Source organism: Pollicipes pollicipes, unplaced genomic scaffold (assembly GCF_011947565.3).
Source record: "Pollicipes pollicipes isolate AB1234 unplaced genomic scaffold, Ppol_2.1 Scaffold_6052;HRSCAF=7182_pilon_pilon_pilon, whole genome shotgun sequence".
Lineage (NCBI taxonomy): Eukaryota > Metazoa > Arthropoda > Thecostraca > Pollicipedomorpha > Pollicipedidae > Pollicipes > Pollicipes pollicipes.
The window spans coordinates 8181687-8195701 of NW_023596805.1; the positions used below are offsets into that span (position 1 = coordinate 8181687).

A 14015-nucleotide genomic window follows, 5' to 3' on the forward strand; every position below is an offset into this window, starting at 1 on the left:
CAGTCCCCTTGCCATTTACTACGGTACCGCCACCTTCCCGGGAGTTGTCACGACTAAAGGTGAGTATCAACCCCACGTCCACAAGAGCCCAGTGGCCATCAGCCAGAGTTTGGAACACGGCTCTGCGTCGCGTCTTTCGCGCCACGGCCACCCAGACTGAATATAGTGGCAGCCATCGCCTTATTCGGCAGCGCACATAACCAGCACTCCCGCCGCAACCCCGCCTACTCCGTCAACACACAGCTTCTGAAAAACCCGACCCTCTCGGGACTCGAACCCGCACCGGCTGCGGCCGTACCTTGCTGCCGTGTGTGGGCTCGTACAGGTCTTCGCCGCTGTCGGGGTGTTTCATGCCGGCCGGGTCGCGCCCCACGATGTAGAAGCTGGCGCCGGTGCAGAGGCGCGCCTTGGCGTGCCACTGCACCTCGGTCGGCCCGGCGTACAGCATGGGCGACGGGAAGATGGCCAGCACCGTGGACTGCGGGTCCAGCACGCCCTCCTCCAGGATCGCCTGCCATGATCAGGATGGCGTGGGTCACAGGGTGAGCTGACTGCGCTGTTGGCTGGTGGCGCCCGGGAGGACGCGTCGTTACGATCGTCACATGGATTCAGCATGCCCTCTTCGGGATTGGCTAACAGACGTGTCATCATTGCAATTACCATAATTGTGCATGTATTCACCACTGTCATTGCAAATGCGCAAAAACGTCACGCATCCGAAATAGAGTGGATTGGGACCATACCTGGGTTCAATTGTTCGCTACAAAATGTCGTATGTATGTGCGTTTCCGCTTGAATGGCAGGGTCATTTATAGCCCAGCGGGGTCACCTGCAGACCGCTGGGTCAACACACCCTCCTATAGAACCATATCACCAAATAAACTTATCAACATACACACATGTAAAACGCATAAATAATCATGGAGCCAGAGGGCTTTTTGCCAGGGTCACGGGCCTTCGCACACAAGAGCAAGGAACGAGCGGCATTCTTCGTTAGGTAACGCGACGCACGTTGTCGCGCACACTTAAATTGAGCGCTAGCGTTAGCAGAAGTCATATTAACACCCGCAGGTCATGGACAACGTGTGGACGAGTGAGAATCAACTAAGTACGGAGGGCACGCGAAAAACGAGGAAAATGTATAATTCGACAAGGGTTTCTGATGGAATCGTGAATTGACTGTCACTTGCGCGTCATGCACACATCTGCTGTAGACATGTGTATAAAAAGTTGCTTCATACCTTTTAGTCCAAGTACGAACAGTCTCTATAGCACCACACACACCCCGCCACCACATCACTGTCCACAGTCCCAACAAATCGCGGAAAACCGTCAACTGTCCGTCATCACATCAGCTTAGGCGCGAATGAAAAATTCATCCCACAAGACGCCTCCTCAGGCGGTCCAGCGCACCGTCTCGTGAAAGAGCGGACACGAAAACGCTGTAGCTGGTGCGGAATTCGCCAGGGCGGCACCGGCGCCCCCGAAGAACTCGGGCTTACACCGCCATCAATAGATGTCGCTGACATGAATGCCAGCTCCCAATCAGGGGCCCAAGATTACGGGTGTCTTCTCAATGCCGCCGACGTCGCTTATCACATCAAATACCACAAATTCTGTGCCGTGTGGTGCCCGCAGTAACCCGGACGAATATTTGCCAACAGCAAAGGACCCTTTTCCGCGACTGGATCGGCTCTAGACAAAATGGCGCAGCAATTGAATCGTGCACCGACCACGTGTGATAAAACAGTATTTTATGCGTCACAAAGAACATCATTTGCAATTTCCATTCAAAGCAGTACTCGTAGTGCCTGCAGCCGAAAATATTGTCGCCGCAAACGCAATTATTGTCATGACGGTTACCAACATGCAAACAGAAAAGGAGTCCCATTGCGAACTTTTACAACCGCTTCACGCGACCTCACGTAGAATAAAACATTCTTGGTGCGCTGCGAATACAAGCTAAACCTTATCCCTAGAGATCGCATAATCCCGTTGCTAGTTCGCGTGCAGCGCCACTACAGCAACTCAAGGCTTCTGCCCGCGTCCGACAGATGTCCCTACGCCCCAGCTGACCGCGGCCTCACCTGGTGCTGCTCGATCCGGGTGGCCAGCGGGACGTCGTCCTCCTTGGTCCAGCCGCCGAGCGGATGCAGCAGCAGCACGGGCTTCTTGTACCCCCGCTCCAACAGGCGACGCTTGGTGTCCTGGTGGCACCGCGCAGAGCTTGAGAACAATTCCACTCGCGACACCACGGAAAACTTGAGAACAATTCTACTCGCGACACAACGGTAAACTTGAGAGCAATTCCACTCGCGACACCACGGAAAGCTTGAGAACAATTCTACTTGCGACACAACCGAAAACTTGAGAACAATTCTACTCGCGACACCACGGAAAACTTAGCGAATCTCGACGGATTGCAAACTCGTACGATCCTCGTTGGTTATACAGCATGATGCTTCCATCTAGCAGAGCTGCCCCGGGGAAGTGCAGTAGTCCAGTAGCCCAGACTAAGTCACCCCATAAATCAAGCTGTTAACTGACAATATGCAAATTGATACCACATTTCATTCATACAAACACATGTTGTTGACAAAATTGTGCATCCTTAAGAGCATGTTTCATTTTGGAAGTTTCATGACTTGAAGTTATATATCTGTTATCACTAACAGACATTTCAACACACTTCGACGCCCAAGGTATACACACTTTAGTTCTGAGACTCCTGCGATCGCCGGTAGTCTTAACAAGCGCCGGTCTTACCTGCATGAGCAGCGCGTGACCGTTGTGGATGGGATTCCTCAGCTGGAAGGCGAACACGGCGTCGGCCTCGAGCTCACGGAACCTGCGCAGGAGGGAGGGAGAGGGGGGGGAGGGGGGCGGTCAGCGGGGTGCGGTCAACTCGGACCTGCGTACGGCCGATGTACGACAGCCAAGATACATAACTCAGGACCTGTTCTTAGTCGCATCACTTCGTGCGGGTGGCATCTGCAGAGCATTGTAAGGACTGGAGCTTGCGGGATGCGAGGGTGTAAGTCTTAGAAATAACACTCCTTGTGGATGACTACTAAAGCACAGTCACCACGGTTAAGTGGTTGAACGATCGCACGGAATGGTCCATGGTTTCGAACTGAAATGATTTGAATCCACTAAGCATGTTGCGTATGTAGTAAAATTTACGGAGAACTGCAAAGATCATTTAAGTCGCTCCACCCTTACGAAAACGAGGACGTGAATGTTTCCCACAGTGGAAATCGAACCCCACAGCTATCGATCATTACCCGAAGCCATCACCACCCGCCTAGTGAATGCCCGCCGAGTGTGGCCGTACCTTGCCCGCAGCTCGATGGGCGTCAGGCGGTACTGGTCCAGTCCGTCGTTCCAGCGAATACGCTCCAGAACCTCCAGGTCGCCGCCACACAGCCAGTCGCCCGACTCCATCACCATCTGGTGGCGGCCGCAGACACTTCAGGTTTGAGAGGTGGCTCGCTAGCTGGTGCTGAACTGGACGGTGTTGTGCGGCATGCGGATGGACGGGGGGTGGGAGGGGGGGGGGGGGGGCAAAGACGCCAATATGCCGGATATATCGCGGCAGTTGAGTGCGTCATAACGGCCCGATGACGACAATGCTTTGCATGAACAGTATTGTCTTCTTGTGCGCCAAGTGAAGCAGCCGAAATGACCGAGTCGTTACAAAGGCCAACATAGAGATCCACATGGGAACTGCACATTGCGAGTTGGAAGGTCCCATTCCGACAAAACGAGAGGGAACGAAACTACACCCTCGACGTAGAGATGAACGACCCATAATCCATGTGGACAAATACATGTCTTATGTCACAAGTACATAATACGACATAATCTAATATAGTGTGATAGTTGGTCACTTCATTGGCCACGAGCCAAGCCAGCTTGATAGGGCGACATCACCGGCCGCCGCCGCCTACCTTGACATAGGGGTGGCCGGGGTTGGTGGTGCCCCACTGTCTGCCGCAGCGCTCCTCCTTCCTGTGCTCGAAGAACTCGGGCTTCCTCACGATGGCCACCGGACGACCGTCGTACCTGCGGAGGGTAGACGTTACAGGGGGCGGGCGGAGGGCAGACGCTGCAGGGGGAGGGAGCAGAGAGCAAACGATACAAGCGGCAGAGGCGGAGGGCAGACGCTGCAGGGGGTGGGAGGGGGAGCGGAAGGCAGACGTTACAGAGGGCGGGAACGGAGGGGAGACGTTACAGGGGACGGGGGCGGAGGGCAGACATTACAGGGGCGGGAACGGAGGGGAGACGTCACAGGGGGGGGGGGGGGGGCGGAAGGCAGACGCTACAGAGGGCGGGGGCGGAGGGCAGACGTTACAGAGGGCGGGAGCGGAGGGCAGACGCTACAGCAAGGGGTGGGGTGCCGTGCAATGAAGCAATGACAACTGGCAACAATGACAGGGGTGTTCACCCCACAAGGAAGCTGAAAAATCACGGAGGCCCCCGGAGCTTTAAGTGTGCGCATGTGTACTGCAAACGCTGGGACAATTAACGTCTGGCATTGTAAGACGGTGCATTGATTCAAACTTACCTATTATTGTGACCGGTGTGCACTAACCTAGCCAAAACCACGCGGCTTCAGTGACCTGACACAGCACGACGGCACAACGGCCCGCTGACCTGACCCGCCACCACCATGACCTGACCTCTATAGTGGCCCGACACACCATGAGACCACCAGGCTCGTGGCCTCTCCGTAATCCACACCGTCAGTGACGTCACGTAAACCCTCCGTGACCCGGTGATCCGGCCTGACCTGAGGCAGAGGCCTTCCGTGGCCCTGTGACCCGGCCTGACCTGAGTCAGAGGCCTCCCGTGGCCCTGTGACCCGGCCTGACCTGAGGCAGAAGGCGGGCAGCGCGGCCAGCCGCTCCTTATCGGCCGTCTGCACGGGCAGCACGATCGGCACCGACTGGTTCGTCACGCCGTCGTCCAGCATGCTGCCGAAGTGTTGACACTGCCGGCAGCAGGGCGGTCGCGTCACACACCGCGTGCGGGGTACGGGGTGCAGGGAGTGGGGTGGGTGCTGGGTGCAGGATGCGGAGGGATGTGGGATGGGGGGGGGGGGGCGAAGTGCAGAGTGGTACGGGAGCAGAGAGTACGGGAGCAGGTGTTGTGGGGTGCGGAGTACGGGTACGGGTTCGGGGTGCGGGTGCGGGTTTGAGGCGCCGGTTGGGGGGGTGCGGGGGGAGGGGGCGTCGGCAGAACGTGCCCTCTGCGGAGCGGTGGACTTGGCAGCAGCCGATTATCGTTGTCAAATGGTTTTGAGAACGCGTTCGGTCATAAAGAGGTACACATTGCAAGGCGAAACCACGAAAACATTATTGCTACCCCACATCTTGCTGCCACTCGTTTTGAAGGACAACTGAAATGACATCTTTTTATTCAACAACTGAAGATAATTTCCTTTCAGCAAAACTCAGAACAGTCATTTCTTATACACACTTAACCGATTTCTGAGTAAATACGCATCAGGCGAAATCATCTTTTCATGAGCAACAAAGCCCGTCACTTCATTCTGTCCACGTCTCTGCTGATTGGCCGCCGCTAACGCCGTCTCGACCGAGCAATTACAGGCTACATGCGCTGCACACGTCATATCCCTCAGTTTGGTGCGTTATCACAGGGCCTCCGCGGCGCACTGCAAGACCGTGTCGGCCCCACACAGACGGGGTCATTCATCATGTGCGGCGTGCGGAGGCGAGACCCGTCGGCCCTGCGCGGTCCACGTACCTGCAGGAACTCACGCTCCCTCATGAAGCCGGTGAGCGGGGGTGCCCAGCCCTCCCCCAGCACCTGCACCTGCAACAGCCAACAGTCGGCCGTGACGTCACACTGTAAGCTTGGGTGTCACATAGTCAGCCGTGACGTCACATCGAAACACGTGAGGTCACATCGCCAGCCGTGACGTCACACCGTCAGCCGTGACGTCACATCGAAAGCCGTGAGGTCACACCAACAGCCGTGACGTCACATCGCCGGCCAGCCACGGTGATGCCGGGTTGAGTTAATATACGCACTAATAACGGGAAGGGTCTGATCATCGGGAAATCTCATGATCAGACACCACTGGCGCACTGCTCTCACCGATCCCAGAAAGCTACACAGGGGCCCACATTCAGGCGGTGCTGAAACCAGGTCACCTCTGGATTTTCACAGCAATCGAACTGACACCTCAAACAAGCCTTAGCTCTAGAGTAAAAATCATTTGGCTCACGCAGAGCACGTCAATCCGCACGATGATCTGGGCGAGGAGCACGACTCAACTGCAGACCGCACCTCCACCAATCCACATCCCACTGTTCCACCGCTCCCGTTCCAGTGCTCCACCGCTCCACATCCCTCCCATCGATCCACACTCCGCCATTCCACAGTTCCACGTCCCACCGCTGCAACGATCCACCTTCCATTGCTTCACCCACCGACACTCCACCTCTCCACACTCCACCGCTCCACCTACCCACTGCAGGTCCACTGTGGAGATGTCGACGGCGGGCAGGGCGGCCGCCTCCTCGCGCGCCGCCGCCAGCTCCTCCGCCGGCACGAAGAGCTCGCCGATCGCCTGGCTCGCCGAGCGCGGCACGATACCCTGCCGGCGGCGGCCGCCCGGTGACGACCACGACCGCGAGGGAGAGTCACGAGGCTCCCGATGACACGCGGTGTCAGCTGACACCGAGTCGGCGTCGGGCGCGGCCGCGCCCGGTTGCATGGTGTCACGCTCCGCCGCGCTGAGTGCGTTCTTTCAGGTGGAGCCGGTCCGTCTGATCGTCCGCGGCTGGGCGAATGCCGACCCCGCTGACCTCGACCGACCTCTGCCCGCGCGGGAACGGCCACGTGACCGCCGGAGGGCGCGACGGACGGGTATGGTAACCCCGGGCACGCTGGCGGCCGGACCGCGTGGGGGGCGCGTGGCCCGGCGGTTTGGGCAGCCGGTTCTAGAGGGAGGTCTGGGTTCGATTCCGGCCTCGGGAAACTTTCGTCGTGCGGGTTTCCGCCATGCTGTGACAATGCTAATGACCTTAGCAGCTGCATTTGTATTTAGAGAGCCCAGCTATCATAGTTTATGTGAAGAGCGATACTTAAAAAGAGAGTCCCAGGGTTATTGAGAGACGACGGCGAACAAAAAATGAGCACGAACGACCACCAACCAAACTGGGTATAGTCGTCCACCGTTAATAGAGCAACCACGACTCACTCTTCGCCATCGTGGGCATGCGTAATACGTAATAATATACTTACGAATAACCTGAAGGGCAACCCAGTTTGACTGTCCGACGCGTGAGTCAAACAACAGATATTGACAGCGCTTTCTCAACGCAAGCTTAGCCTCAGTCGATGCGAAACCTCACGTGAGGAGAGTGACATCGCCTTGAGTGTCTCAGCTGCTGAGACTATATGGCATCGCTGCGTCACACCCGGGCAGGAACGGCGGGCACCGCGGGAAATCGAACACAGTAGCTCTGATTTCCTAGGCGCGCACTGGTCAACGCAGACGCTTTAACCACAATACCAGCACCATCGACAGCACGTGGGTCAAAGTGCTGTCACTCTTATCAGTGCAAAGTGAGAATCAGCACGAGGTTACACCCACATCAGCGTAAGGTAAGAATCAGCACGAGGATACACCCACATCAGCGTAAGGTGAGAATCAGCACGAGGTTACTTCCATATCAGTGTACGGTGAGAATCGGCAAGAGGCTACAACCACATCAGTGTACGGTGAGAATCGGCAAGAGGTTACACCCTACACCCATATCAATGTAAGGCGAGAACCGGCAAGAGGTTACAGCCACATCAGTGTAAAAGAGGTTACAGCCAGATCAGTATAAGAATCGGCAAGAGGTTACAGCCATATCAGTGTAAGACTCGGCAAGCGGTCACAGCCATATCAGTGTAAGGTGAGAATCGACAAGAGGTTACAGCCATATAAGTGTAAGGTGAGAATCGACAAGAAGTTACGCCCTTATCAGTGTAAGGCGAGGACCGGCAAGATGTTGCAGCCATATCAGTGTAAGGTGAGAATCAGCAAGAAGTTACACCCATATCAGTGTAAAGTGGGAACCGGCACGAGGCCACACCCATATCAGTGTGAGGTGAGAACCGGCACGATTTTAACCCATATCAGTGTAAGGTGAGAACCGGCACGAGCCTACACCCATATCAGTGTAAGGTGAGAACCAGCACAGGATCAACGTATCCGAAGAGCGGTTTTCCGTCTGTGGAAAATGGTGGCGGGCGACTTATGCGCATTATGGGAGTACTAGTGCCAGGCAGTCACGTTTGGTGAGCACCAGTGAGCAGGTTCAGGTGTAAGATGAGAACGCGGGTTTACGTGTGTTCACCGACCATTGCAATGGCGTTGACGTATCTCTCAGCCCGTAACTCTAAGACTCCACGCGTGTCAATCACCGCTGTTACGCAATGTCAGCAACAGGAACCGGGTCTCGCTCTTGTATGCGATGTAAGCAGGTAGCATCGGCTCTTACATGCGAGGTCAGCAGTTCCACCATCTGGTCCACGCAGTCCTGGACGCTGCACTTGTCCGTGTACAGGGTAATATCGGGCTTCGAAGGGCGTTCGTAGGGCGCATCAATTCCGGTGAAACCTGCCGACAAACCAACACAGGTCGGTAGACGCAGCAGAGCAGGTCAGTAGACACAGCGGAACAGACCGGTGGAAACAGCGAAACAGGTCAGTAGACGCAGCGGAACAGGTCAGTAGACACAGCGGAACAGGTCAGTGGACACAGCGGAACAGACCGGTAGAAACAGCGAGACAGGTCAGTAGAAACAGCAGAACAGGTCGGTAGACACAGCGGAACAGGCGAGTAGACACAGCGGAAGGGGTCGGTAGACGCAGTGTAACAGGCCAGTAGACACAACGGAGCAGGTCAGTAGACGCAGCGGAACAGGTCGGTAGACACAGCGGAGCAGGTCAGTAGACACAGCGGAACAGGTCAGCGGACGCAGTGTAACAGGTCAGCAGGCGCAGTGTAGCAGGTCAGTAGACACAGTATAACAGGTCAGTGTAATGGGCCAGTAGACACACCGACGGCGCACCTTTGATCAGCCCCTGGCGCGCCTTGTTGTAGAGGCCCTTGACGTCCCTCGTCTCGCACACTGCCAGCGGCGTGTCGACGAAACACTCGTAGAACGGCAGATTCGAGTCGGCGTGCAGCTTCCGCGCCACGTCACGGTCCTGTGACGTCACAGGTGGACAGGTCATCGGTGCATCCATGTCACACGCGCCATCTCGAAGTGTTGTGATGCGGCGCATACGTCACTTTCCAGACGTCCGGTCACACACGCATGCGCCCCGTCAGGTCATGTGACGTCACACAAACATACCACGTCACCTTGAAAAGCATACGTCACTGGCTGTTTGTGACGTCAGAAGAAACGTCACGTCGCCTTCTCGTAATGCAGCGTCAAGCACTTCACATAAAACTTAATCGTTGAGAGCATGAGGCAAGCGCAATGATGTGCCAACACAACATTTGTCATCGGCTCCTCGTTCCGTGGATAACTAATTAAATGTTTAACGTACATTGTTCCGTGCATAAATAGCAACTACACACACGCGACATTTCGCAGCTCAAACACCCAACGGATCTGCAAGGACAAAATAAGGGCGTCAAGCACGACGAGGCTGAAAAAAGCAGTCTGGGCGGCACGGAAAACGGAACTGAATGCCCGAAGTTGAAGAAAGCAGTCTTGGGAAAGGGGAGACGAAGTAGCCACAAGCTAACATTGTCAACGACGCCACAGTCGCGGTGACGAAAGTGAAGAAACATTTGTGGTGGAAACACCTGTGCAGTGACGACACAGTAACGGATGGGGTTTGCCCGAGGGGCTGATGTTGATAGCTGAAAACGAAAGTGAAGGGACCACCCTCGTCACAGCAAGGAGACGAATCAGGACGTGAACTTCGCGTCATATCGCTGAGGAGACTGACCTTGGCGTACGGCGAGACGAAGCTGCAGAGGGCCACCACCCCGCTATCTGCGAACAGCTTTGCCACCTCGGCTACGCGGCGGATGTTCTCTTCCCTGCAACAGAACACGAACACCAGGTTATGTCACATCCTCTTCGACCCAGAAACACGGGCGACACGTCCCGTTTGGAGATCGGCTTCGTCGACAATCAGAGCGACAACGGCCGCTAGGCGCGAAGTCTTCCGGTGATGGAAGAGGCGGGGTGGCTGAGCTGACTGGGGTTGCCTGCCAGGCACCATTCCGATTATCGCCCCACGGGAAACCACCACATGGTGTCCACCACCACCACGTTGTCTACCGCCACTGTCACCACCACGTAGTCAGAGTCCAGTGATGGCAGACAGGGTCCAGCAGATCTTCCCACGTCAAGCTGGACGTGGGAAGAGGACTGGGGGCGGAGGAGCTTGGTCACTTTGGCAGCATAGTGCGCTAACTCACAAAGCTTAGCGCAGTATGCCGCTAGAGTGCAAGGCGTATAGCGCGCAACATGTCGAGGACTAAGGAGAACCTATTGACCGAGGCGCGCACTGAAAACAGAACGCCGTGAAAATCAATCAACGGAGGAATCCCACGAACGTTACCACGCGCAGCAAAATCAGCCAACAAAAAACTCCCTGACAAAACAATCCCAGACCTGGTTACACGGCCTTGATTCCAGCAGCCACAGCGGCGCGTCGAAAGTTCGTAAGTAGGGGTACGCAGTGCCGCACGGCCTAGCGCTTCTCGATCGCGCCAGGAGGTCCACCGCACCGCGCCTGGTCCTCTACCGCGCCCAGACACCCCGGCCGTTCCTGTGAGGTCGACCCAGCTCTGCGGAGAGACGGGCACGGCCACGAGACGCCGCAGTCGTCTTCACGTGAGATTGCGCGCCGCCGCGTCTCTCAGAGACCGAGCGGACGCCGGGAGGCAGAGTGGAGGTCGGGACGGCGCAGCCGTCTCACAGGTCGTGACCTGTGAGAGACCTGTCGCCAGAAACGCCCCTCCTTCGTCCTCACGACCGTGGAATTCTCCGGCTCTGGGGCAGTGTGTCCCGCCTCGAGAGACAGCAGCGAGGCAGCCAGTCTCGGAGCCTGCCGCGTCAGAAACGCGAGAAGAGAACGAGAAACGTGAGAAACGTGAGAAAACCGCCGCCAACGGCGGTCACCTAACGAGGGAAATCCGAAGGAAAGACGGCAGTGGCCCTCCGCCATGTCCCTGGCAGGACTACATCACAAGCAGCTTATCTCCACCAACATGGTGCGGGACGCACTGATCGCCGGCGTCGATGGCGCCATCTGGGCCAGAGCAAGAACCATCAAGGTTAGTGGGACCGCCGCCAGAGGTGGAACCAGTCTGTCGCTGGCGCTCTGGCTGAACCTTATACTGCATGAAGTGAGAAGCGCTGTATCAGGCTAGAATGCAGATCTCACAGTGAGATGAGAGAGCGAGAGCGAGAGCGAGAGCGAGAGCGAGCGAGAGCGAGAGCGAGAGCGAGAGCGAGAGCGAGAGCGAGAGCGAGAGCGAGAGCGAGAGAGAGCGAGAGCGAGAGCGAGAGCGAGAGCGAGAGAGCGAGAGCGAGAGCGAGAGAGAGAGAGCGAGAGCGAGAGCGAGAGAGAGCGAGAGCGAGAGCGAGAGCGAGAGCGAGAGAGTGTGTGAATCTGCATGAACCACGCTCCCCCCGCTGCTGTTATCACCCCCTGCCGACAGCGCCACAGGTAGCGACTATCTAAGACGGCCTCGCCGCGGCACTCGTACCGTAATGGGTTGTGTAACGCCGCCCTGCGATACGGCACGCGTGTTGTGAGTGGCGGGAGGCCGGCGCTCCAACGCCGCTGCCTGCTCTTCGGAGTCGGAGTCAGAGTGGGAGTCGGAGTGGAGAGTCGGAGTCGGGGTCAGAGTCGGAGTCAGAGTGGGAGTCGGAGTGAGAGTCGGAGTCGGAGTCAGAATCACCATCGGAGTGGGGAGTCAGAGTGGGAGTCGGAGTTGGAGTCGGAGTCAGTCAGAGTCAGAGTCGGCGTCGGCGCCGGCCCCACGTGTGTGCGACTTCGAGACGGCATCGATCCCGCCGCGGCGGAGCCGGACACAGGTCCGCCCGGCTGTTTTCGTCGCCGGGCGCCGCCTCGCGGCAAATGTGATCCGTTCGCCCCACATCCCACGCGCAAACAGTGGGGCCCGCGCGACAGCTGACGGCGACAGCAAACCGCAGCGGAACGCGCCGTGGACTTTCCGGCGAATACCAAGCCGGCGGACGTTGCAGCCCCGATTCTGCCGCGTGGCCGGCCTGAGCGGGCGCCGCGTGGGCCGCAAAGAGCGAGGCAGGGGCCACGGCTTTCAAATCGCACGGCCAGAAAAGGGGATGTACTGCGCGATCCGTGGGCGACTTGAAGCAATCTGGGCAGGACTTCCGACGTACCCCACGGTGAACGTTGGACGTGACATACCACGGGTCTGTTCGTTGAGTAATATGCGAACTTCGCGTGTGGATGCTGGCGTTGGGATTTCTCACGGTTCTCAACGAGCCAGTCACAAGTTACTAATGACCAAACGACCAGTAGCGCATAAATATGATCGGTACAATGGCGGCACAGCTTTTCGCCCCGGCAAACGTAACTTCTCGCACTTCAAAGAGAACGTGAAATTTCACGCGAAGCGCACTTTCACGCGAAGCGCGGCGACTTTCAGCTTAGGGGGCGTAATGGCTGAGTGGTTGGCGCGCCGGACTCCCGTGTGGGAGCCCAGGTTCGAATCCTGGTTGCGCCATGGCCCCTGAGCACTATTATAGCCAATGCAGTCGGTTCATAGAGCTAAATGAAGATGGCGGTTCAAAAAGTGACGTAGCGACGTGCGTCGCGTCTCCTTAAAAAAGGATTTTCAAATCGCTGCCGACTACGCGCCTTTAACGCCCGTCACAAAAGATCACTGCTTACTCCAGGCCAAGGGCCGGACCGTCGTTTCGAGTTCCGCGTTGGCGAACGAGAGGCATCTCAGCACCACGACCTGCCGTGACCCCAGGCGTGTGCTGACGTTTCAGGCACCAAACAGGAGCTGCCCCCATCATCAAGGGCATCAAAGACGGGCGGCGGGGGCCTCACCGCGGGAGGAGTACACTTTTTCAGGGTGAAGGAAGCCCGGCGTGCGTACGCCTGCTAGGTGCATACCTTGCGGCGGTCGAAACGCCTTAGATGTGAGTAGTTCGTGTGGACTCTTGGTGGGCCTCGCAGTCACGGTGAAGGGGCGTGCCGTGGGTGATTTAACGGCAGATTGCCTAGATTACGTGGAAAAGGATCCCCATTTTGCCCTAAAACTGCCTTAAATTTTACGCAGACTTTACACTTCTTAACATCACTTGCACTTGACGCAGACTTCTATTACTTCTTAACATGGCTTGCATTTGATGCAGACTTTTACCATTCTTAACATGACTTGCGTTTGACGCAGACTCACTTGACCTACGATCGCCGCATCTTCCCACTTCATACCGCCGCTTTATCTTCAACGGCTCACCTCGAATTCACCACTTAAGTTCATCATCTCTCCGCCCCGCGGTCAAGTGAAGCGTGGTGGGACTGCCGAAAGAAAGGGCGATTGCCAAGTCCACTTTAAAGTTAACATACAGATGTCACCACAATAGACGCAATATGCGTTAAGTTTCCAAAAAAGTGGGCGGGGGATAAATTTGATGCAGACTTTTTCACCTCTTAACACCCGTTTGTTCGAACACCTCCGCTGGTAACTCCCCCCTCTCCCCCATCAGGCACCAAGTACATATTCCTGTCGGGCGTGGCCAACAAGTGCATCCGCGCCAAGAAGGCCAAGGTGGGTCTGCACGCCTCCATGACGTCGAAGACGGTCGTGGTGGCGCTGTACGCGGACCCCGTGCAGCACGGCGAGTGCGCAGCCGTGGTGGAGAAGTTCTCCGACTTCCTCAAGAGCAAAACTACTAGTGGAAAGGAGCGAGCGAGCGGTGGAGCGTTGGGTTTGACGTTGCTAGGATAGGAGCGAAGTG

At 56.8% G+C, this 14015-nt stretch overlaps 1 protein-coding gene across 1 annotated transcript in view; it reads right to left on the reverse strand.

Moving 5' to 3' along the window:
* Window positions 1-298: 298 nt before the first annotated feature.
* LOC119104509 (bifunctional 3'-phosphoadenosine 5'-phosphosulfate synthase) overlaps window positions 299-14015 on the reverse strand; it is a gene marked incomplete at its 3' end in the record, with an annotated part of 69190 nt that continues 55473 nt past the window's right edge. Inside the window, 7 exon segments of the mRNA XM_037228224.1 lie at window positions 299-511; window positions 2088-2207; window positions 2767-2848; window positions 3335-3450; window positions 3951-4065; window positions 4875-4993; window positions 5770-5838. Of these exon segments, the coding sequence (XP_037084119.1) occupies window positions 299-511; window positions 2088-2207; window positions 2767-2848; window positions 3335-3450; window positions 3951-4065; window positions 4875-4993; window positions 5770-5838 (834 nt within the window).